Below are 26,246 nucleotides of genomic sequence, written 5' to 3'. Positions count from 1 at the left end.
TGGAAAGCAGAGGGGAGGGCTATAAAGTAACTTATAGAATTTAAAGGATTAAAGGATTTTATTAAAGATTTACTTTAGGTTACTTAAAGGATTTTACAGTATTAATACAAAGGAAAAGTTTTCCCACTCTAGCAGGAAACACAAGAAGTCATTCCTGGAAGTTTGGTAAGAGTGTGATTAGCAAACGTGTGAGGACTAGATTTTTCACTTGGAGAATGGTGAATGAATAGAATGGGTCATCTGAAGTCAGTTGTGAGTGCTTTGTCTGTTAGTGGTTTCAAGGGAAGGTACAATAAATATTGTGTTGATAGTTTTGGTCTCCCATCATGAGTCTTAGGACTCCATGCAGGTGCCTGTGCAATACTACTATTAATAATAATAGCAGTATTCTTTATGATAGTCAACATAAATTTGTTAGAGGGAGGTCATGTTTCAGCAATCTGCTTATGTATTACAACAAGGTGACAAATTCACTCAGTAAAGGAGATGCATATATGATGGTGCACTTGGATTTTTCAAAGGCCTTTGATAAACTGCCACTTGACAAGCTAGTCAAGTTAATTAAAACAAATGGGATCATATAACAGACTAGTGAGCTGGATATTCAAATTTATTCAATGTTTTTTACCCCGCATTGTCTGTTGTCATTTAAGGAAATCGGAGAACTAGAATGTCATACTTCCTGCATATCTATACTCACTCACTCACTTCTTTTGTTCATTATCTCCACATACACATCTTCCACATTCTCACATACTTACATATTATACTCTTGATAACATACCATTATTTGCCTTTGCCACTGACCAATACAACAATCTCTCTCTCTCTCACTGCTATTTTATCACAGATCATAATGAAATCACAACTATCACAAAATGAAATTCAAAATAAATCTCTAAAACATCACTACACATTAAACAAAAATTAAACTTAAATAAATAAAATATAAAGTTATATAAGTAAAATTAAATTAATAATAAAAAATAATTAAATAGGAAAAAATCAGTTTGCAAGTACCTTGTACATTGTTTTTTTATTCTTTAGTTTAACATAAAATATTTATTATTGAATTTTTTATTCTAGAATATGACTTTTAGTAGATACGGCGGTTATGTGTATGATGCTGTGTGGGTATATGCTTTCGCCCTACATGCTCTTTTGAATGAAAGCTACTCGTATTATGCAAGTCTGCATAAACAAGAAACAGCCAAGTAAGTGTCTGATAGTACCATCTTACATCTTACTATGTTTTGACGAGTAACAAAAAAAATAAAATAAAATAATTAATACTTCAATGTTAATAATGTAAAATATTACTTTAATGTGTGCATTAATATATGAGAAAAGCATTTATTGTTAGTGTTTTTGACACTATAGATTTTATGTACATTTAAATTTACAATCAAAGTTTGAAAAATTTACATCTTCATTCTTATCTTTGCAGAGCCTGAATTAGTTTCATTATTAAGTGATCATAATTATTATTATTACTTGATACTAATAAGATATCTAGAACTTATGATGGCCAATTCACTCTGCATTGCAAATAGAGGAGTTAAAATTTGTAGTTGAAACACAACCTAGCTCAAAGTTAAGCTCTTCCAAGGCCCTACACAAATATTAGTTTTATAATAGAAATGCTTAGGCAAGAGCTAATGAAAAAGGAAGAGTCAGGTTAAATGTATTATTGTTATTATTTTTATTTTGTGACACCTTCAATGAATCCAAAGATTCATTAAGGGATGGTACCTACTCTACCACTCTCTGTGTCCACCTCTTAATCCACCAACTACACTGAACTGCTACTACCACCATCATCTACACCAAAGCTTCTTATCAAATCTGTGGGTCATGACCCCATATGGGGTCGCATAACTGAATGTGGGGTTCGCAAAAAATTTGGCAACAGTAAAAGGTTTCTGAATGCACAACGACCAAAAATTAATTCAAAATCAAACGCGTAATGAATTCGAGGTGTTTCTGGCAGCGCTTGCCCATGTTTCATCACACAACTTCACTGCAGTCTTGGTTCTGAACATACAACATGCACACTTTTGCATTGCGCCTGCCATCAAGCCATGCAATGCCAACAAACGCTGCCAGAAACACCTCAGCTCAGATTCAAGACTGTATGTATAGTAAAAACACTGAAATTCATAACATACAATAAAGTTTTCTGCTCTTACAGAAACATAATAGTTTAATTACAGAAAATAAAGACTTTTAATATTTTCCTACCGTCATAACCAAAAAAAAAAAGATTTTTCGGTTATGGATAAGTGGCTAAATTTAGACAGAAGAGGTAAAAATACTGATGACAACGTGGCAGAGTCTTCACTGCCAGGCTGTAGTACACCTAACGTGACAAAAAAAAAAATATGGATTTAAATCTAATAATCATGATGGTATGGAAAAACCGCTTTGCTTAATTTGTAATGAAGTATTGGCTGCAGAGAGCATGAAACCAGCCAAACCAAAATGACATCTTAATACCAAGTATCCAGCATACTGCAATAAACTAAAGGAATATTTCTAACTACTTTTAAAATTTTCAAATAAAGAAAAACAATGTTTGTTTATTACGTGACACCTCCAGAGAGTCCAAAGATTCATCGAGGGAGGGTACCTACTCTACAATTATCTATCTCTATCTCACAATCCACCAACTACAACAAACTGCAACTATCATCGTCATCTACAACCAACACCATCTACCCCACTAGTATTTTTCACAGATAATCACAAACATCCATGTACATGGCAGGATTCGAACCCACAGTCGTTTGGTTGGAGAGTGGATACGCTAACCACTTACCAACCAGGCCAGTATTTACTTGTATCTTACTTTTTTTGTTTAATTGCAAAAACTACAAAAGCCCTAGATGATAGGAGAATATCTCATGTTACTTGCAGCTATTAAAATGTCAGAAATAGTTCATGAGAAAAAGTATGGCGATGAAATTCATAAAATTCCTTTATCAAATGATACTGTTTCCAAAATAATTTCTGATACTAATGACCAATTCCAGCATCTTATTACCAAGCTTAAGGGCAGCTAAAAGTTTGCAATTAATTTAAATGAAATAACTGATATTTCTAACATGGCACAGTTGTTACTTTATGTGAGATATGTTTATGAAGGAAGGATATATGAGAAATTATATATCTTACTCTCTTGTGTCGCCCATTGGAAGGGCACACAACAGGAAAAGATATTATTATTATTATTACCCAAGACCCAATGGAGTCAAAGACTCATCTAGGAGATCCTTTTATGATGCACACAGCTATCATACCATGCTTAAAACAATCAAATTCTCTGCAGACACCACACTCACAGGCAAGGCATTCCAATCATTCACAACTCTGCCTGAAAAAACCTCCTTCTCACTCCCCTACTCACACCCTCTTATACAGTTTCCAGGAATGACTTCTGGGATCCTATAACAGCCCCTTACTAACTTGTAGATCTCTATCATACTCCCCTCTTCCTCCTGTCCACCAGACTCTGCAAGTTGCATCTTATCAATCTTTCCTCATACTCGACATTCCAGAGGTTAGAAACTACCTTAGTCAGTTCACCTCTGGGATCCTTTCCAACATCTCTTCATCCTTGTGAAAACCAAGTTAGAAAAATCTGGGTACAATAGTCCATGTGTGGCATAATCAAAGCCTTATACAACGGAAGAAGAATCTCACTACTTCTACAAGTCAATGTCCTAGCATCATTCCCAGAAGCCTTTGTGTTGTCTTCACGATTTTGGCTATGTGTCCCCTAAATTTCTTATCCTTATCCACTATCACCCCAAGATCTCTTATTTCCTCCACCACTGACAATATATCCTCACCAAGCATAAATTCTGCATCCCCTTTTTGTTTTCCAAATTTTAAAAACTTACATTTTGCAACATTGAACTCACATCGCCATTCCCAATCACTCAATTTATTTAAGTCTTCTTGTAAGGCCATAACATCTTCTCTACTCTTCATGGTTCGTCCCAACTTTGCATCATCTGCAAACAACTGAATATCTCCATCCAAATCTTCACCAATATCATTAATATACAAGTTAAACAGCAATAGCCCTAAAACAGACCAGTGAAGCACACCACTACTAACTTTCCTTTTCCTGGATATCGCTCCTCCATACACCAACTTGTTGATACCTATCAGATAACCAGTCTCCAATCCAATGCACCAATCTAATATTAATGTGAAATGGTTGGAATTTTAAGTAAGCATGGTGTTAAGAATAAAGAAGGAATAAAAAATATGTATACCCTCCTCGCATAACAGCAGCAAACAATCAAGATACATATTATACAGCCAACTTGGTATTGTCAGAAATATCATGCCAATCTCCAAATGAAAACTATATAATAATTATCATTAAATTATCAAAATCCTGCACTTCTAAAAGCATCACTACTGAGGAAATTAAATACATATAATAAATAAAAACAGTAAAAATCTGTAATGATAGTTCTAAACAACAAAAAAAATTCTGAAGATGAAGTAAAAATGACGAGGAAACAGCAGAACTGAAGTAAAATAAATCACAGGGCTCGTCTTTCAAGTCTAAATTCATAGCCATCAAAATGACATTGTACAGCAATCTTAAAAAACATATAGCACAAGAATATGTATGTTTTACAAACTCCTAATCACTTCTAACACAAATGAAAATATATTTTACTTAGCTCCCAAAAAATAATGATAGATATTACAGAAAAATCGAAACAGCATTCATTCCAACAGTGTGATGGCTTTTCAGTAGATACCATCAAATCAAGATTTGGATGTAAATGAAAAATCAGACTGAATTATTGGAAGTGTGTTCAGAATAGAGACAATTATAGTGATATTTGCCAAAACAATTTTAATTGGAATGGAAATAAGAAGTCATCAAAGCAAACTTGTAGCATCACTGACAACAGAATGAAATGGATACAATTCAACAAAAATTGCTACATTAAAATCAGGCATACAAAACTAATGAAGGTTTTTAAATGGAATTGTAATTCTTTAATCTTTAAATGGAATGCTAATCCTTTCTTATGTATATAACTGAACCTTTGGAGAATTTATGGCTTTCATCTAGTAAGTTGATCTACAAAGCATTGGTTTTATCAGATAGGTGACAGAAGGCGATATAATAATGGGAATAAAATATGATGGATATACAGCATTTTTATAGAGAGTCTTAGTGAGATATTACTTATGATCTTAAAAGAGTTGAATCTTTCAGAAGAGTTGCATTCCTTTCAAGTAGAGGATTACCAAAACAGTAGTGAGGATTGATTTGAGGTTTAATGTGAGAGTGTAGTGAGCAAGAACATCACTTATTTAATAGGATATTGCTATATGCTGGGATGTGTAGCTATTTAGGTGTTCTGAAATATGTAGGTAGATTGGATTAGTGAGTGATAAGCAGTTGATAATGTGTGAAAGTTTTGTAAGCATTGATTGGAAACAGGAAATTGCATGAGTTCCTTGAGTTGCTTAGGGAGACGATTAGTTTACACAACATGCAGTGGAAGTAAAATGGAGAACATGGGTATTGGATTTATTAGTAACATCCAATATGGTGATAATGGATGATCATGGTGTGACTAGTTGGGAAGAGTGATCACCTAGTTTTGACATGAAAGGTAGAGAAATATTTCAAGAAAAAAAAAGTGTAATGCTGCTTACTATGACATATTCAGGAAATGAATTGGTAACCTACTAAGACCTGACATTGTTTGAAGAATAGAAACTTAGTTCAAGGTCATTTGCTAATGGCAATGTCAGACTATATTCTTAAAGTTAAATGGATAAATAGAGTAGTGGAGAAATGGATGTGTGTCATGAAATTGTGCAGGAGCTGCAGAAAAAAAGCAGATGTCATGAAGTGGATGTGAAGCAGAGGACACATCAACTGCATAAGGAGTACAAGTAGATCAAGAAAGCAACATGTACCAAGGAAGAAGAAGAAATAGACATACTGATAGAGATAGCAGGGAAAAATCTTATGGAATCCTACAGTCTACAATTCTGCACTGCCCACACCTACCCATCCGAATATGTGCATGCACACATACACATGCACAAAGCATCAATTTACTATAGGTTTTGAAACCTCTAATGTATGGAATGATATTATTTAAAAAAAGTTATCTGGCCGGCTGGCAATTAAAATGATAGGTATGAAAGACCGACTTTGGCTTCTGTAATGTACATGAATGATGATAGCCAATGATATAGTAGAAAACTTTGGTTTCCGTGAGTATTTTGTACATGCATTTCATGCTGGATGATCATGGTGTGACATGAATGTGAAATGGTTGGAATTTTAAGTAAGCATGGTGTTAATAAGACTGCAGGACTGGATAGGATACCACCATGCATGTTAAAATAATGTGCAAACTAATAGCATTCTTAACTTGGCTGTTCAACAACAGTCCTTGAAGAGTGAAAGGCAAGAAAAGGGGATTTGGATTCCTCCCATTTATTAATGAATAAGGGGGAGTCCATAAGGGTGAGACTAACAGCTGCTTTGATCTTAGTCTTCATAAATGAGTTGTATTTTATAATAGTGTGACAGAGGACAGAGGAGATGCATACAGGCACTATAACATGGTAAACTATTGTTGAAAGTGAATGTGATAGATAATAAATTGTTAGCTTAGATATAAGGATAGTGGGCTGATAGAAGTCATCATAATGTACGGGGAAAGGAAGTAATCTCTCGAAAGAAAAAGATAACGAGTAGAATACCATAAATTTTTATTCTGGCATTCTGTTGTTTATTTTACATACTGATCACATAGTTCACAATTTTAGCAGAGATATTTAGTTGTTTGTATATAATATTAGATTGAGAAGAGCAATTGTAGAGCACTCTGATGTGTTGCTATTATACAAGAGAATGTCAACACTGTTGTTACCAATTTACTGTTTTTAAGTGTGCACTTTGGTCAAAGGAGATGAGAGTGAAGACAGGGAATCGAAGTTGCAAAAATTATAAATGTCACTTAGAAAATTGTTGTCATAATGTGAATGATAGTGATAAGTAGAGATAAGGAGGTGATAACATCATGACCACATTGGAATTTCTGCTCAGAAATCTGGTCATTTGAATATAAACAACATTAATGGAGTCTAGATGTAAGCAACTAGGACTGGCTTAGGATTGTGGGATGTTTATCACAAAGAAGACAAATTGAGGAAATATAATTTGTGGTGCGTGGAAGACAAGAGGAGAAGAAATGATATAATCAGAGTTATATGTAACAACAGTGAGAGGAGCCAATCAGGTAGATATACTAGAAATATTGGTACTAAATATAGTTGGCAGAATGAGAGGTAATCCTTAGACACTGTAGAATTTTTTGTTTAGTGAATAATGAACAAAGAAGAATGTGTTGCTGGAGTAAGTGATGAGTGATTCAAAGCAAGGTATGATTATGGTCTTTAAAGAGTGTCTTGATGTGCATCTTGTGACTATTGAAGACCAGAAATAACACTGACTCATGGATATATATTGGAATAAGTGCAACTAAAGAACAAGTACGAGGGTGGTCTGAAAGGTTCTTGATCTCAACCATAGATGGCAACACTATCGGTAAGAGATTTTTTTTCTAAGTTGGTACATCTGTCATAAGCATCCATGTGAAATTGCAAGTCATTCTATCAAGTAGTTTGTTTTATACAGCTGTCTGAAGCAAACATGTTGTCAAATCGATAATGAACGATATTCAATTATCCCTTGAAATGGATAAAATTGAGTATCATTCAGTTATAAAATTCTTTGTAAAAGAAGGTTTAACACCAAAAGAATTCATTTGAAGTTCATAAAAGTTTATGAGCACTCTTCTCCTTCGTTTTCAACAATTAAGAAATGGGCTGCCAAGTTTAAACTTGGCCATACCAGCCTTGAAGATGATCCATGTAAAGGACGTCCAAAAAGTGTAACAACACCAGAAATCATTGATCAAGTGCACGATATGGTATTGGATGACGGGTGAGTCAAAGTGCAGTGAAATTGCTGAGACTATAGGCATTTCAAAAGAACGTGTATTTTGCATGAAGAATTGCATATGAAAAAGCTTTGTGCAAGCGCTTGCTCACAGCAGATCAAAAACACACTCGGATGAAAAATCTCTGAACAGTGCTTAGAGCATTTTAAAAAGAATAAAACTGATTTTGTATGTCGATTTATTACTATGGATGAGACTTGGATTTACCATTACACACCACAATCCAAACAGCAGTCAAAACAGTGGACGGAAGCATCAAAGAAGACAGCATCGGTTCCATCAGCAGGAAAGGTCATGGCATCAGTGTTTTGGGATGCTAAAGGCATTTTGTTTGTTATCTGGAAAAGGGTAAAACAATAACCGGGAAATATCATTCCGATCTTTTAACTAGACTAGATAAAAAAATTCATGAGAAAAGACCTGGTTTGCAGAAGAAAAAAAAATCATCTTTCATCAGGACAATGCACCTGCCCACAAAGATGTTTTCGCAATGGGAAAATTAAGGGATCTGCACTATGAATTGTTGGAACATCGACCCTATCCCCCAGATATGGCTCTCTCTGACCTCTATCTCTTCCCAGAACTAAAACTCTTTCTCACTGGTCAGCAATTTTCTTTGAATCAAGAGGTGATTGCAGCTGTAGAGGGGCATCCAATCACTGTAGTGGTTCTCTTACTGAGAACCACTACAGTGATTGGATAATGACACTGGAGCATCGCTGGAATAAATGTATTAGTCTTATTGGAGATTATGTTGAAAAATATAAATAATTTTGAAATTATAAATTCATTTTTTCATTGTTAGGCCAAGAACTTTTCAGACCACCCTCGTAAATTATATTTGACAAGAAATTATTCTTTTATACTCCTCAATCCAAGAGTAAGCCAACAAGGTTTGCATGTGAAGTATTTTCATGACTACACTACTTCTATATAGAGGCTGTTGACTTCTCATCAGTTATCTCGTCAGGTGAAAAACTTTCTACAAATAAAGAACTTTATACAGAACTGAGAAAACTTACTCATATACACTTATTCATTATAGATATTCCACATTGATATCATTGGGTTAATTTTTTAAAAAAAGGATATTAAACATAAATGAGTATGAATGTTAGTTAGTGTTGGCCACTTCAAGTTTCTAGTGTATATTTTAGGTGAATGATCATGTTTTTCGGATTATTTGGCAAAATCTGAAAAAATATTTTTAAACTCCAAGAGGAGGTGAGAGCATGTGTAGGCAGGAAAGTAATGGAAGGACCAGGGATCAAGAGGAAACAGATGTTGTTGCAAAGGGTTCTAAAATGAAGAAGCAGAAAGAGAAATGGCCCCAGTTCAGCATGGAGAGAGCACATCGAGTGATTGGTATCAGTGGAACTAGCTGTAGATCCAGAAATGAGTTGTTGTGTTTGTATACCAATGCTAGAAGCATAAGAAACAAGGCGGATGAAATTGTTGCACTAATTGCGTCTGTGCACCCAGAGATTGTCGGAATAAGTGAGACATGGTTAGATGAGGACGACATCCTGACAGGAATAGAGATGGAAAGGTATGATGTGTTTCGTGAGGATAGAAGGGATAAAAAGGGAGGGGGAGTGCTATTGATGATAGAGAAAGAGTTATGTCCATACAAGGTAGAGATGCAAGAGGGAAATAGGGCCAGTGGTTTTGAGGCAGTATGGTGTGAGATAGAGGTGAATAGAATCAAATACTTGGTGGGATGTTGTTATAGACCTGGTAATGTGGATGGTGGTGATAGTGAAATGTATAGTCAAATAAGCCAAGCAAATAAGAAAAGGGTGATCATTATGGGTGATTTTAATTATGGCAATATAGACTGGAATGAAGAGATAGCAACTGGAAGTAAAGAAAATGAGTTTCTTGAGTTTTTGAGGGATAACTACCTCAGACAGTATGTAACAGAGGGCACACGAGGATTAAGGGTCTTGGATTTGGTCATCTCATCGGAGGATATAATTATCAATGAGGTATCAAATCATCCACCAATTGGTGAAAGTGACCATGAGGTGATTACCTGGGTGGTTGCCAGCAGTGCAAGGACCCCTGTGAAAAAAGGGTATATGTGGAACTACAAGGGGGGTGATTATGAAGAGCTCAGGAGACAGCTTGCAGATGTAGCATGGAATGAGGAGTTAGCTGGAAAAGAGATCAATGCAGCTTGGGGGATTTTCAAAAACTATTTAGTAGATGCAATGTCTAAATGTATACCATGGGTGAGAAGGTTAAATAAGGTAGGTGTGAGATGGATGAATAAAGAGATTAAGCATGCAATACAGAAAAAAAAGGCATTGTGGAGACAGCATAAGAGAAGTGGAAGTAACCAATTTCATGAGGTCTACAAAGACCAGGCAAGGAGGGTGACTTGGTTGGTGAGAGTAGCTAAAGAGAGGTATGAACAGCAGTTAGCTAATGAAGCCAAAAAGAATCCTAGGGAGTTCTTTCGATATGTAGCCAGCAAAAGAAAGAATGATTATGGAAGGATGACATTGATTGGAGGAAATGGTATAAAGACAGCTGTTGCAGAATGTGTTGTGGAGATACTTAATGAGCAATTCATAAAGATCTTTCAATCTTGTGAATGTGACTTCATGGAGAGATTAAGAGCAGTTGATGATGGGGAGGAGAGACTGACTGTAAGTGAGCAAGAGGTGTTTGGGGAGTTGAGTAAACTAGATGTAAATAAGGCTGTGGGATTTGATAATATATCACCACGTATTCTGAAGGAGTGTGCTAGAGAGTTGACACCTGCCTTGACATATTTTTTTAATACGAGTCTTGCACTTGGTCAAGTTCCTAAAGAGTGGAAGGAGGGCAAGATTGTGCCACTTCATAAAGGAGGTGATCGAACTCAAGCATCAAACTATAGGCCTATCTGTGTGTCAGGTGTTGTGGTTAAGTTGTTGGAGAAGCTTGTGAGAACTAGGATCCAGAGTTGGGTTGACAACAATGGTATAATTTTTGATGGACAGCATGGATTTGCTAAAGGGAGGTCATGTTTTAGTAATCTACTTACTTATTACAATAAAGTGACTGCTTCCTTGGACAGAGGAGAAGGATACACAGTAATATACTTGGATTTCGCAAAAGCTTTTGATAGAGTACCTCATGATAAGTTGACAGTCAAACTAGAGCAGATGGGGTTGGATATTAGATTAGTGCATTGGATTCGAGGCTGGCTATCTGATAGGTATCAACAAGTTGTGTATGGGGGTGCGATATCCAGGAAAAGGAAAGTCACTAGTGGAGTGCCTCAGGGGTCTGTTTTAGGGCCATTACTATTTAACTTATATATTAATGATATCGGTGAAGATTTGGATGGAGATATTCAGTTGTTTGCAGATGATGCAAAGTTGGGACGAACCATAAAGAGTAGTGAAGATGTTGTGGCCTTGCAAGAAGACTTGAATAAATTGAGTGATTGGGCAAGCAAATGGGGATGTGAGTTCAATGTTGCAAAATGTAAGGTTTTAAAATTTGGAAAACAAAGATGGGATGCAGAATTTATGCTTGGTGAGAATATATTGTTGGAAGTAGAGGAAATAAGAGATCTGGGGGTGATAGTAGATAAGGATCTAAAATTTAGGGGACACATTGCCAAAATTGTGAAGACAACACAAAGACTTCTGGGAATGATGTGGAGGACGCTGACATGTAGAAGTAGGGAGATACTTGTTCCAATGTATAAGGCTTTGATTAGGCCACACTTGGACTATTGTGCCCAGATTTGGTCACCGGGTTTTCAGAAGGATGAAGAGATGTTGGAAAGGGTCCAAAGGTGAATGACTAAGGTAGTTTCTGATCTCTGGAATGTTGAGTATGAGGAAAGATTGAAAAGATGTAATTTGCAGAGTCTCGTGGAGAGAAGGAAGAGGGGAGATATGATAGAGACCTACAAGTTGGTAAGGGGTTGTTATAGGATCAATGGTGGAGAAGTTCTACAGAGAATAGTGGGAGATCAGGGGAGAACCAGAGGTCATCCCTGGAAACTGTATAAGGAGGGTGTGAGTAAGGGAGTGAGAGGCAGGTTTTTTTCGTGCAGAGTTGTGAGTGATTGGAATGCCCTGCCTGAGAGCGTGGTGTCTGCAAGTAGTTTGAATGTGTTTAAGACACGGTATGATGAGATGTGTGTGTAAGATAAAAGGACCTCCTAGATGAGTCTTTGACTCCATGAGGTCTTGTTTTAATAATAATAATAATAATAATAAAAGATATCTTCTGTGATGCAAATAAGTATGTTTTTTTGCACAAAATTAACTTTCTATATATGTTTACTTTGTTATTTCTTTAAGCTTTTATTTAAGTACTTAGTTAATGTTACTAATTTCATGACATTTCTTGTTATTTTATAGGAAATTTGCAGAATATATAAAAAACACAAATTTTACTGGTGTATCTGGTGATATATATTTTGGTGATTGTGGCAGACTGACAGATGTAGAAATTTGGCATTGGCGTCATAATCTAAGCACTAAAATTGGAGAATACAGAATCTCTGGAAATCATCATCTTGATTTAAATGAATCTGTCATTGACTGGGTGAATGAGAAACCAAATGATGGAACTAAAAGTAAGTAACATTATTAAGGGAACAGTTTAAAATTAAATATTGTATCTGTATACAAAAATATGGTTCAGTATAGCACATGAATCTGCTCATATTTGCATGGCATTTAGGTTCTTTATTACACTAGTTTCCATAAATTAAAGAACAAAGAGACAAACTGCATGAGGGGAGGTAAGAAAAAACATATGAAAGATATGTTTTTTTGATATGTTGCACATGTAAAAATTGACTCTGAATCTGGTTATCATATACAAATGAGAAGCACCATCAGCAGCATATGCCTTTTATGCTGTGGCTTATTGGCATATATATATATATATATACAGGGTGTTCGGGATAAATTTGACATATTTATAATTAATTATATTTTTCCGTAAGTTACATGTATTAACACACACTTCTCTTCATTTAAAAGTTTGGACCCTTCTTCATTCATATACAAGATGTCAGAAAGGATGGATAGCTGGAACCCACCTGAATCATGGAAGAGAATAACTTGTATCATGATGATTCGTGCCCGCCATCAAAATAAGGATATTACGACTGCTGCCCAATGCTCCCTGAATACAGTAAAAACAATCAGGCATGAACTAGAGACTTGCAATGGTGACTACGAGGATGTAGCAAGAAGAAAGATCCCTAGCAGACGATCTGATTGCGTTCGTACAGCAGAATTCCTCGCAAATCTGCAGGAACAGGTGTTGAAGAACCCTGGCATTGGAATTCGGGCTTTGTTCGTGGAGTTGCTAACTGTAGTCAAGCCCTGGATAACAAGGGTAGCCAATGGTAGGCTGTATGTATGGCAGCAGGATTCGGCCCCTTGCCACACCTCTGGGAAAAGTCAAAAATGGTTGTCTGAAAATTTCTACGACTTCACCAGTCCAAATGTTTGGCCTCCAAACTCCCCAGACCTTAACCCCATGGATTATTTTGTATGGGGCGCAGTTGAAAAAGACACCAATCGCACTTCCAGTAATACAAAAGCCCAGTTAATGGATAAAATTAAAACAGTTGTTGCGGCCCTTCCCAGGGAGACTGTAGCATCAGCTTGTTCGAGGTTCCGAAGCAGAATTGAAGCTGTGATCGATGCTAATGGTGGTTATTTTGAGTAAATCTTGTTGATAGTATTGTAATTAACTCTGCCTGTAATGTTTTTTTGTCAATTCATTAAATTTAATAGATACAAAGAAGATTTTCTTTTTCCTTACGAAACTGTCAAATTTATCCCGAACACCCTGTATATATATATATATATATATCAGCAGTATATGCCAATGAGCCATGGCATAAAAGTGGACAGTTTGGAGTGATTTTTCCATTTCATGTCTGGAGTGAGAACAACACATTTCGTGATATCAGAATTCTTGTTAAGGACTGCAAAACATCATTTAATTGATGAGTTCAGGTGGCGAGCTCTCATAAGATTAGAATCTGGCCAAAGTCAAGTGGATGTAGCAGATAGTTGTGAGTCATTCCATTGTTCACAAACTGTGAAACCAATTTCAGCAGTCACAAACAGAATCCTGAAGATGCAGTGAAGGAAGGCCATGAGCTATGACTGCAGTGGATGACCAATATCTCTAATTATCTGTTTTCTGAAACAAAGTGCTATCCCGAATCAGCTAGGATCTGACCTCACATCAGCTACAGGAACATTGGTATCTGCTTCCACTGTGCACAGAGAGCTTCACAATGGTGATTTGTATATTAGGTGACCAGTAATCTGTATGGCCCTATCCCTAATACCACAAGGGAGAATGCTTGAAATGGGCCAGGCTCCACATCAAGTAGATGCAAGACCAGTGGCGTTGTTATTGTTAACAGGCAACTTCAAATTTGCTCTACAAATCAATATCCGGCATGTTCTGATATGATCCAGAGATACATTATCATCCCTCTAATATATGTGAAAGGGGCCACTTATGTTGCTGGTGGTAGTGTGATGGTGTGGGGATTCAGTTCAGACCAGTAAGCAGCACAGTTATCTCACACCAGGCAATGATATGCATCTCCTAGCTAAAATAAAGGCCTTCATCCTTCATTCCATCCAAAATCTTTAGCTACCATTCAAGCCTTGGTTCTCAAAAAAGGTGTGCCAGTGCAGTACAAGAAAAAAACTCAGCATAATCAGTGGAACTAGCTGTAGATCCAGAAATGAGCTATTGTGTTTGTATACCAATGCTAGAAGTATAAGAAACAAGGCAGATAAAATGGTTGCACTAATTGCGTCTGTTCACCCAAAGATTGTCGGAATAAGTGAGACATGGTTGGAAGAGGATGACATCCTGACAGGAATAGAGATAGAAGGGTATGATGTGTTTCATGAGGATAGAAGGGATAAAAAGGGAGAAGGAATGCTATTGATCATAGAGAAAGAGTTATGTCCATACAAAGTAGAGATGCAAGACGGAAATAGTGCCAGTGGTTTTGAGGCAGTATGGTGTGAGATAGAGGTGAATGGAATCAAATACTTGGTGGGATGTTGTTATAGACCAGATAATGTGGATGGTGGTGATAGTGAAATGTATAGTCAAATTAGCCAAGCAAATAAGAAAAAGGTGATCATTATGGGTGATTTTAATTATGGCAATATAGACTGGAATGATGGGATAGCAACTGGAAGTAAAGAAAATGAGTTTTTGAGGGATAATTACCTCAGACAGTATATAACAGAGGGCACACGAGGCTTAAGGGTCTTGGATTTGATCATCTCATCAGAAGATGTAATTATAAATGAGGTGTCAAATCATCCACCAATTGGTGAGAGTGACCAATTGCTGAATACCAATTGCTGAATTGCTGAATTCAGAGTGACGCACTGCTGGCAATCACCCAGGTGATTACCTGGGTGATTGCCAGCAGTGCGAGGCAACCCTGTGAGAAAAGGGTATATGTGGAATTACAAGGGGGGGGATTATGAAGAGCTCAGGATACAGCTTGCGGGTGTAGCATGGAATGAGAAGTTAGCTGGAAAAGAGATCAATGCATCTTGGGGAATTTTCAAAAACTATCTAGTAGATGTAATGTCTAAATGTATTCCAAGCATGCAATACAGAAAAAAAGGGCATTATAAAGGCAGCATAAGAGAAGTGGAAATAACCAATTTCATGAGGTCTACAAAGACCAGGCAGGGAGGGTGATGAGAGTAGCTAACGAGAGGTATGAACAGCAGTTAGCTAATGAAGCCAAAAAGAATCCTAGGGAGTTCTTTCGATATGTAGCCAGCAAAAGAAAGAATGATTATGGAAGAATGACATTGACTGGAGAAAATGGTATAAAGACAGCTGTTGCAGAATGTGTGGTGGGGATACTTAATGAGCAGTTCATAAAGATCTTTCAATCTTGTGAATGTGACTTTATGGAGAGATTGAGAGCAGTTGATGAATAGGAGGAGAGACTGACTGTAAGTGAGCAAGAGGTGTTTGGGGAGTTGAGTAAACTAGATGTAAATAAGGCTGTGGGACTTGATAATATATCATCGCGTATTCTGAAGGAAAGTGCCAGAGAGTTGACACCTGCCTTGACATATTTTTTTAATACGAGTCTTGCACTTGGTCAAGTTCCTAAGGTGTGAAAGGAGGGCAAGATTGTTGTGCCACTTCATAAAGGAGGTGATCGAACTGAAGCATCAAACTATAGGCCTATCTGTGTGTCAGGTGTTGTGGTTAAGTTGTTGGAGAAGCTTGTGAGAACTAGGATCCAGAGTTGGGTAGACAACAATGGTATAATCTTTGATGGACAGCATGGATTTGAATATAATCTTATTTATTACAATCAAGTGACTGCTTCCTTGGACAGAGGAGAAGGATACACAGTAATATACTTGAATTTCGCAAAAGCTTTTGATAGAGTACCTCATGATAAGTTGACAGTCAAACTAGAGCAGATGGGGTTGGATATTAGATTAGTGCATTGGATTGGAGACTGGCTATCTGATAGGTATCAACAAGTTGTGTATGGGGGTGCAATATCCAGGAAAAGGAAAGTCACTAGTGGAGTGCCTCAGGGATCTGTTTTAGGGCCATTACTATTTAACTTGTATATTAATGATATTGGCAAAGATTTGGATGGAGATATTCAGTTGTTTGCAGATGATGCAAAGTTGGGACGAACCATAAAGAGTAATGAAGATGTTGTGGCCTTGCAAGAAGACTTGAATAAATTGAGTGATTGGGCAAGCAAATGGGGATGTGAGTTCAATGTTGCAAAATGTAAGGTTTTAAAATTTGGAAAACAAAGATGGGATGCAGAATTTATGCTTGGTGAGAATATATTGTTGGAAGTAGAGGGAATAAGAGATCTGGGAGTGATAGTGGATAAGGATCTAAAATTTAGGGGACACATCGCCAAAATTGTGAAGACAACACAAAGACTTCTGGGAATGATGCAGAGGACACTGACATGTAGAAGTAGGGAGATTCTTGTTCTGTTGTATAAGGCTTTGATTAGGCCACACATGGACTATTGTGCCCAGATTTGGTCGCCTGGTTTTCAGAAGGATGAAGAGATGTTGGAAAGGGTCCAAAGGCGACTGACTAAGGTAGTTTCTGACCTCTGGAATGTTGAGTATGAGGAAAGATTGAGAAGATGTAATTTGCAGAGTCTGGTGGAGAGGAAGAAGAGGGGAGATATGACAGAGACCTAGAAGTTGGTAAGGGGTTGTTATAAGATCAATGGTGGAGAAGTTCTACAGAGAATAGTGGCAGATCAGGGGAGAACCAGAGGTCATCCCTGGAAACTGTATAAAGAGGGTGTGAGTAGGGGAGTGAGAGGCAGGTTTTTTTCATGCAGAGTTGTGAATGATTAGAATGCCTTGCTTGAGAGTGTGGTGTCTGCAAGGAGTTTGAGTGTGTTTAAGGCTCGGTATGATGAGATGTGTGTGTGTGTGATAAAAGGACATCCCAGATGAGTGTTTGACTCCATGAGGTCTTGGAGTAATAATAATAATAATGATAATAATAATAATAATAATAATAATAATGAATGGCTCAAGACCAAAATTCTAGCTATTGACTCTACTATATCATAGTTCACAACAGCTGTAAAGAAATCATCAACAAATTCAAATCAGACTTCAAAAGGCCCAAATCCTGCAAACTTGCCTCATGTCCAAATGGCAGTTGTGCTTTCTGGTACTTTGCCAAAGCCATGTTTCTACATCCACATACACTGTTTGGAAAGAAGTCAATAGACACACCCATTGGTAAGGTATATATTGTGCCATGTAACGAATCACGTGTTTCTATCTGGTATCAATTGGTGGCATATGATGCTCTCATGTCAGTGCAACTGGGTCTGGATGAAATCACTGTGAGAAGGGAACTGACAAAGTTTGAAAGAGATACTATGATAGGATGCCATGTTGCAGGCCTATCTGGTCGGCAACTTATTGACAAATTGGGCCATCTCAAGTCAACAATCTGCTGTGCTACACTATTTCAAATGCTTTTTGTGATGTCCAAGAATATCACTGTACATGAGTTTTTCTCTTCCTTATCCAGCACATTTATCACCTTATCCTAAAATGCAAGTAGACTATTCAAGCAAGACCAGTGGGGTTGTTATTGTTAACAGGCAACTTCAAATTTGCTCTAAAAATCAATATCTGGCATGTTCTGATATGAATTTTTTAGATATGTGGCCAGTATAAGGAGAAATGACTGTGGAAGAATGATATTGTGGGATAAAAATGGGAATAGAGTGACTGATGCAGAGGACATAGTTGAATTGGTCAATGAACACTTTATTGGAGTATTTCATCCTGGAAGAATCAGTTTTAATGCTAGAGAGATAGGGCAGGTTCAAGGTTTAGAGGTACATGAGGAGAGTGTGTTTCAAATACTGAGTACTCTGGATGTCAGTAAAGCTGTGGGACTGGATGGTATTACTGATGACATACTGATGACACACAAACTGGATGGACCAGTTTGTGTGTCATCAGTAGTTAGTAAGATCTTAGAGAAAGTAGTACATTAGATGAGGAAAAGGCATATACAAGAACAATAGATGAGGGAAAGGCATATACTGCTATTTTCTTAGATGCAGCAAAGGCATTTGAGAGGATGCCACATGATAAGCTGATATTTAAGTTGCAGCACATGGGTCTGGATGTCAGATTGGTCAACTGGATTCAGGATTGGCTGTCCGATAGGTATCAGAGAGTTGTGTATGGCGGGGCAGTTTCAAGGAAGCAGAGGGTTACAAGTAGGGTCCCACAGAGCTCAGTACTGGGACCTATATTGTTTAACCTTTATATCAATCACATTGTCAATGGATTGCAAGGGGATATTCAGTTGTTTGCAGATGACGTGAAGCTGGGGAGGATTATTAGTAATAGTGCAGATGCGGCAGCCATGCAAGAGGATTTGAATAAGCTATATAGATGGGCAAATGAATGGGGATTTCAGTTTAATGCAGCAAAATGTAAGGTCTTGAGGTTTAGGAAACATCGATGGGACGCTGCATCCTCTATTGGAGGAGCTATACTGGAGGAAGTAGAGGAGACAAGAGATCTAGGGTTGATGATTGATAGAAACCTGAAATTTAGGGGACATATTGCAAAGGTGGTGAAGGTAACACAGAGGATTGCTGCAATAATGAGAAAGACACAGACCTGCAGAGATAAAACAGTTTTCATTCCGTTGTATAAGATCCTGATCAGACCACAGTTAGCATTAAACTGACATTGCCATTCATGTACCCATCTGTCTAGTTTACTCAAATCCTCTTGCTGGGCTAAGAAGAAGAAGAAGACAGATATTTTTATGTTTCATGGGCAGGATATTCAGTTAGGCACAGGTTTATCTTCTTTTTGTACATTGTTTTGTTAACAAAAAGAAACTTTGATAAATGCAGAACTTATTAGAATGTTTCCTTATTTTGTAGGGGAAACCTAATTAACAGCTGATAATTATGAATATTGTTATTTTCATATGCTGCTTTATTATTTTAACATTTTATTTTTTGGATGCCTTAATTGTTTTCTTATTTTATTTTAGATTGTGTGCTGGAGATATTTCGAGCAGCCTTAGGTGTGCGCTGTGAAACAGCCATACTCATTTCAAATCTTATAGGTTTCTCTGTATTTATTTTACTAATGTTAATCACATTTCTGATTTTCAAAAAAAGGTAAGCTAATGCAGAAAGCATAAATATAAACTTTTTACTTGAATAAATTGTCCTTTATTGATTAATTACTAGAATATGACTTAATCAGGTTGATAGCAATGTATGATCCAGAGACAAGAGGAAATACTCCTCTCCTCTCATTTCAAGAAATTGGAATGAGATAACATTATGAAATTTTAAAATTACAATACAAATTCAAAACTGACTGTGTGTGTGTGTGTGCGTGCGTGTGTGTGTGTGTGTGTGTTTTCATTTTCCTCCCAATAGTAACCCGTAACCCTACCAGGAGGTAATTTATTCCTACATGCTCCATTGCATTACAATGCTTATATTACATGTAGCTTACAAGCACTGATTAACATTTCTATTTATAGTTTTGTATCAATTTTCATATTTACATTTAGATTTTTATATATACATATAATATCACTATACAGTATAATTCACATAATAACAGTATTTATGTTAGATCACAGGGACTGGAAATTGATTTTGTTAGCAAATTTAATTAATTCTATGTAATAGTTTTCGATAAGTCTCTGTCTTGACACTGTCCACTTGTCTCCGGAAGTGATGACGTGTTGTATTAGGGACATCCTCATGGAGTCCAATAGCTGACAGTCGTAAAGTATGTGGTCAACAGTCTATTGAAGGTGTGGACTGCAAATGCAGGATGGTGATTCCAGGATATGGAATCTGTGAAGGTAGTGTCTTAGTTTTCCGTGTCCCGTTAGTAGCGTGGTTAAACCTGGAGAAATGGCGTCTCTTTTCAGCCAGAGTCTGTTTCTGATGCTAGGAAAGAATTCTTTTGTTGTTGATTCGTTTTTTGATGTTTTCCATTCTTCTTCCCTCATGTCCAGGCTTTTCTCTTCTGTAAATGTTTTATTGCAGATTTCGAGAATTTCTGGTAACTTGTTTCTATCTGTTCGTTTCTAGCTGCTTCTTCTTTAGCCAATTGATCTGCTCTCTCGTTTCCTGCTATTCCAGTATGCGCTTTCACCCAGCATAAATTGATTTCCCATCCCTCTAGAGTGAGATTTCGAACCAGATTTCTTGTCTGTTCTATCAATGCAAAATGGTTGTTCTGGTTTTTAATGCAGTCTATTGTGCTTCTATTATCGCTGTAGATTGTTGCTGTGTTTTGCTGAGAGATGTTGAGTTCTAATTCCTGGAGATATGTAAGTGACTGAACTATGGCAAGTCGTTCGGCTTGGTTGTTGGAACAGAGAGTATGCAATCTAAAACAGCATTTTTGTATTATGGACTGTCTGTTGTATGCAGTGAATGAACAACCGATGTTCCTTCTGGTTTTGTTTCCGTCAGTGTATATTTGGAATTCGTCACTTTCAGAGCTTTCCTTCTCCTTAATATTTGTTTTCTTTGCTGGGTGAGACTACTTACTGTAGTGAAGCGGACGTTCGTATTAATTTGGATCGATTTTGTAACTTTCGATATATCTTCCAGAAGTGACTTCACATGTAAGAGATAATTCTTGTATTTTCAGGCAGATTGTGTTATTGCAGTTCCTGCAATAACACAAGCTGCCTCAAAAGATATTGTCCTGTATCCTTTGATTATGCATATGGCTATAAGGCGTTGAACTCTGTTTAGTTTTTGTCGGTTTATCTTTGATTTTAGTGAATGTTTCCAGGCAGGTGAAGCATAAGATATCATTGGTTGTATAACACCGTTATATATCGTTTTCAGCGCTTGTTGGCCAACTTAGCTAGAAGGTTTACTATTTGTAAGCTTTTTTTTGGCAACATATGAGATGTGCTTATTGAAGGTGAATTTTTCCTCTATTGTTACTCCTAGGTATTTTAGCTCACTGGCTACCACGAGAACTTCTCCGTTTAGGAAGACTATTACAGGTTGTTTTGATTTTTTTTGTGAGATGTGGATCACTTTAGACTTGGTGCTATTGAAGGTCACTTTCTTTCTCACGTGCCCATTCTGCAATTTTAAAGAGTTCTTTGTTGGACGTTACTATTATTATTACTATTACTATTATTACGGGCAACTCCAGGGAGTCATTAGACTCATCGAGGGAGGCCCCAAATCATATTCATCACAACTATTCGACATTCATACAGTATCTATCATACCTCGCCTTAAACTCATTCACTGTCACAGCATCCACCACAGACTCAGGGAGCGCATTCCACTCATTCACTACTCTAAAAGTAAAGAACCCAGCTCTAACACCTTTACTAACCACACTTTTGCCCAGTTTCCATGGATGTCTCCTAGTCCTCCCACAACCAGCCCTGTTCTCAAAAATATCTTCTGAATTAATTTTATAGAAACCCTTCAGTAATTTGAATGTCTCAATCATATCTCCCCTCCTCCGCCTATCAACCAATTTTTGCAACCCACAAATCCTCAACCTGTTCTCATAAGGTTCATTCCACAGACCTGCTATCATCTTGGTCACTCACCTCTGGATCCTCTCCACCTCCTCCCCATCAAGAAGAAACCTAGGTGACCAAATCTGAGCACAGTAGTCGAGATGGGGTCTTATCAAGGCTCGATACAGAGGAACAATAACCTGCTTGTCAATGTATTCTTCAGCAACCAAGTGATTTGATGAGCTGATTTGGCCACTTTTGCAATGTGTCCCCTAAATTTCAATTCCTTATCCACCAACACTCCTAAATCTCGTGCCTCATCAATTTCCTGGAGCATGGTTCCACCAATGCAGTAAACTGCCGCCAATGTTTTCACCCCAAAATGCATAACCTTACATTTTGCCACATTAAATTGACATCCATTCTCCTTAGCCCAGACCTCCAATCTATCCAAATCATCCTGCAAAATTTTGATGTCATCTGCATTCACTATTGCCCTACCCAACTTCGCATCATCTGCAAACAAATGAACTGTTCCTCTCAGATCCTTTCCTATATCATTTATGAACAAATTAAACAGCAGTGGTCCAAGAACAGATCCTTGTGGCACACCACTAGTCACAGGCCGTCTTGTGAACTCTACTCCTGAGTAAACCACTTTCTGATATCTCTCCATCAACCACCCTCCTATCCATCTCACCAACCCTATGTCCATCCCCATATGCTGCAATTTACTGATTAGAATTCCATGTGGTATCCTGTCAAAGGCCTTAGCAAGGTCCAGTAGAATCACTGTAAACCCATTACCATTATCCAGTTCAGCCGTCACTGTGTTATAATACGTGAGCAAGTTACTGAGGCATGACCTACCCTTCACAAAACCATGCTGTCCCTGATACAGTATCCCATTTTCTTCTATCCAATCTTGTATTTTCCTCTTGGCTATTTTCTCTAAGACCTTGATAATGATTCCTGTTATGCTGATTGGCCAGTAATTTTCAACCGCAGCCTTGGAACCACCTTTGTGCAGCAGAACTATTTTCCCCTCTTTCCACCCCCTTGGGACTGACCCAGTTCTGAGGCTCAAATTAAACAAAATGGTCAAGGGCACTGACAATTCTTTAGCCGCTTCACGTACGACACGAGCTGGTATACCATCCAATCCCACAGATGTATTGACATTGAGGTTCTGTAATAGACTAGTTACCTCTACTTCATTCATCACAATTCCAGTATAAGCTGTTGGTTCATCCATTCCTGCAAAGTCACCACCTGGATGATATACTCTTGCAAAGTGCTCGCTCAGTAATTCCACAATATCGACTGATTCGGTTACCTCCCTACCCTCAGCATTTTTTAAGATCATTCTACCATGAGCATTTTTCCTTTTACTTGCAACATATTGAAAAAACTGTTTGGGATTCTCTTTAGCCTGCGTGGCCAATTTCCTTTCGGAATCTGCTTTTGCTTTTCTTACCACCCTTATTACCATCCTGGCCTGAGCTTTATACTGTTCCTGGGCCTTATGGTCACCCTTCTCCTTAAATTCCCTCCACAATTGTTTCTTTTTTTGCAGCTCAAGCTTAATAGTGTTATTCATCCATTTAACCCCTACTTGATTTATTATTCGGACTCTTGGTATACAGTCAACCATTGCCTCCTGCAAACAGTTCTTAACCACCTCCCATGCACTATCAACATCCAGCCCTTGCAGTTTTACATGCCATGGCATTGAGCCAAGCACACACCTAAGCTTGTCATACTTACCAGCCCAGTAATTCCACATGTACCCTGTCTTAATTGTAAATTCGACTCCTTTAGCCACCTCCCAAGTCATGACCTTATGGTCACTCTCACCAATTGGTGGCAACATGGTCATGTTCGTTACAGCCACATTCTCAGTTGCAATTACTAGGTCCAGCACTCTCTGTCCCCTGGTATTTTCCACTACATGTTGCCATAGATAGTTGTCCCTTAATAACCGCATATAATCCAATTCCTTCCTCCCATGTGCCCACTCCTCTTTCCAGTCAATGTTACCATAATTGAAATCACCCATAATAATTACCCTCCTTCCACTCATTTCTTCTATTTGCTTATGCATACTATCCCCACCATATATTCCATCACCTGGTCTATAGCAGCACCCAATTGTATATTTTGTTCTGCTAGATTCTATCTCACACCAAACAGCCTCAAATGTGCTCTTTTCTCTATCCTGCAGTTCAACTTCTATACTCCTTGGCTGCAGCTCATCAGCTATCATCAATAACACTCCTCCTCCCTTTTTATTCACCCTGTCACTCCTGAACACGCTATACCCGTCGCATTCAATCCCACTAGCGTTATCATCTTCTGTCAGCCATGTTTCACTAATACCAACAACCTGGGGCCTGGAAGTGCCAACCATGGCCAAAAACTCCCCCTTCTTGTTCCTAATACTCCATTAGTGTACATGAATTGCAGAAGCCCATTTGTCCTATCCCTACTTTGATGCCTTATACTAACTATCCCATTCTGATTTGTTGTCTTTCGTACTCGCTCGGGCATAATATACTCATTCATACACTCAACTGCCTCCCTAAAGTCTGCATATCTACCCCCCCCCCTCTTAATAAATCTAATTTCCCTGAGTCTGTACATCCACTTCCACATCATACATCAACACTTTTTCAAGTCTCCGTACACCAACTCCATTCAAATGTAACCCAAGTCCTTTCGCCCATCGAACTCATTCCACACATCCACAAATTCCACACCATTCTTCATGCATAACCCACACATAAGGTCATTGGCAATTATGGCCCTCCTTCTAAACACTTCGCTGTCATACCGCGGTAAGATACTCACCATCCTAACTCTCTCACTCTTCTCTTTTGCTACCTCAAATAACTCCCTCACATCCTCTATCATTTCCATTTTGTCCTCTTTCAAATCATTCGTTCCTGCCACGATTATCATCTCTTTCACCCTCTGTTTTTGCAGTCGAATAGATTCGCTGACGTCCTTTATGTTCGCACCCGGCTGGTACGACTTCGTTAAACTCTCAATTATTACACCTCTTAATGGCGAATCCCCATACAGCACTCGCTCCTTCATTTTATTGACGTTTACGAACATTCTATTATTTGCCGTCACAGACTTCTGCGGGTTATTTGTCGGTACGTTCAACACACATTTTTCCATACGCTCCAGTTGTCTTTTAGCTCTGTGTATCGCACCATTCAAACGGGCAATTTCGCTACTCGCATTTATCTCACCATTTTCATTATTGATCAAATCATCCATTCTTTCTGTATTTCTACCTTCATTTACACTTTCAGCGACGTTCTCTCACCTATCTGGCACTACCACGCAATTCTCTAGCACACCACCATTTTCTACATTCTGACTATCGTTAACGATATCACTCTCGACACACGAAACACGCTTGAAATCCTCATTCTCTTTACACTTTCTGCACATATTAACTCCACTATCAATTTCTAACCAGATTCCCGCCGCTCTTCACAAGGCATACATCTCACAGCCAGCACATTGCATAAATTCGTTTACATCAAAACTCTTAAACAAACATGGCGACCTGGCCGCCATTTTTTTTCTTTATCGGTGCCATGTGTACGCTATCTTATCTTAAAAATAATAATTAAAATAACAGAAAACACGCAAAAATTTCACAGACACACCAAGAAACAAAAAGCAAACAATACTACTTAAAATTCTAGTAAAATATCTAATGTTAACACAAAATACTACTAATCTTTTCAGGAGCTCTCGACAAGCCGATGATCTAATCAGTGCGACACCAAGCGACCGCTTACAGTTTTCAACAGCTTACAGTTACTTCTAACTGTAAGCTGTTGAATCCCGGAATCATTATCATCGCATCATCGGCGAAGGCTATGACTTTTGTTTCAGTGGTGACAGGCAGTCTTAAAAGCGAGTCATACTGGATGTTCCAGAAAGCTGGTCAATAGCAGGAACCTTGTGGACAGCCTCGTTTGACTTTTTTCGTTACAGTTGTGATTTTTAGTGTCATGGTTGCCCTTCTGTCTGAAAAATAATTTTTTGTAAGGTTTAGTAAGTTTTTATCATCATCATCAAATTCCTGCCATGTACCCTCAAGGGGTGTTCAGGATATGATAGTATTACATGAAAAAT

General features: G+C 37.8%; 1 protein-coding gene across 1 annotated transcript in view; it reads left to right on the top strand.

Annotated features, from left to right (window-relative positions):
• The window catches only part of LOC150097054 (uncharacterized), a 353,024-nt gene that overhangs the window by 268,877 nt on the left and 57,901 nt on the right, over positions 1 to 26,246 (top strand). Inside the window, exons 11-13 of the mRNA XM_090408116.1 lie at positions 1,087 to 1,214; positions 12,395 to 12,612; positions 19,608 to 19,737. Coding sequence (XP_090264242.1) covers positions 1,087 to 1,214; positions 12,395 to 12,612; positions 19,608 to 19,737 — 476 coding nt within the window. The remainder of the gene's footprint in view (positions 1 to 1,086; positions 1,215 to 12,394; positions 12,613 to 19,607; positions 19,738 to 26,246) is intronic.

Source organism: Typopeltis vanoorti, chromosome 18 (genome assembly GCF_054136105.1).
Source record: "Typopeltis vanoorti isolate ZY-2024b chromosome 18, IOZ_Tvanoo_1.0, whole genome shotgun sequence".
In the NCBI taxonomy this organism is placed as follows: Eukaryota; Metazoa; Arthropoda; class Arachnida; order Uropygi; family Thelyphonidae; genus Typopeltis; species Typopeltis vanoorti.
This window is presented reverse-complemented; position numbering and strand designations above follow the sequence as displayed.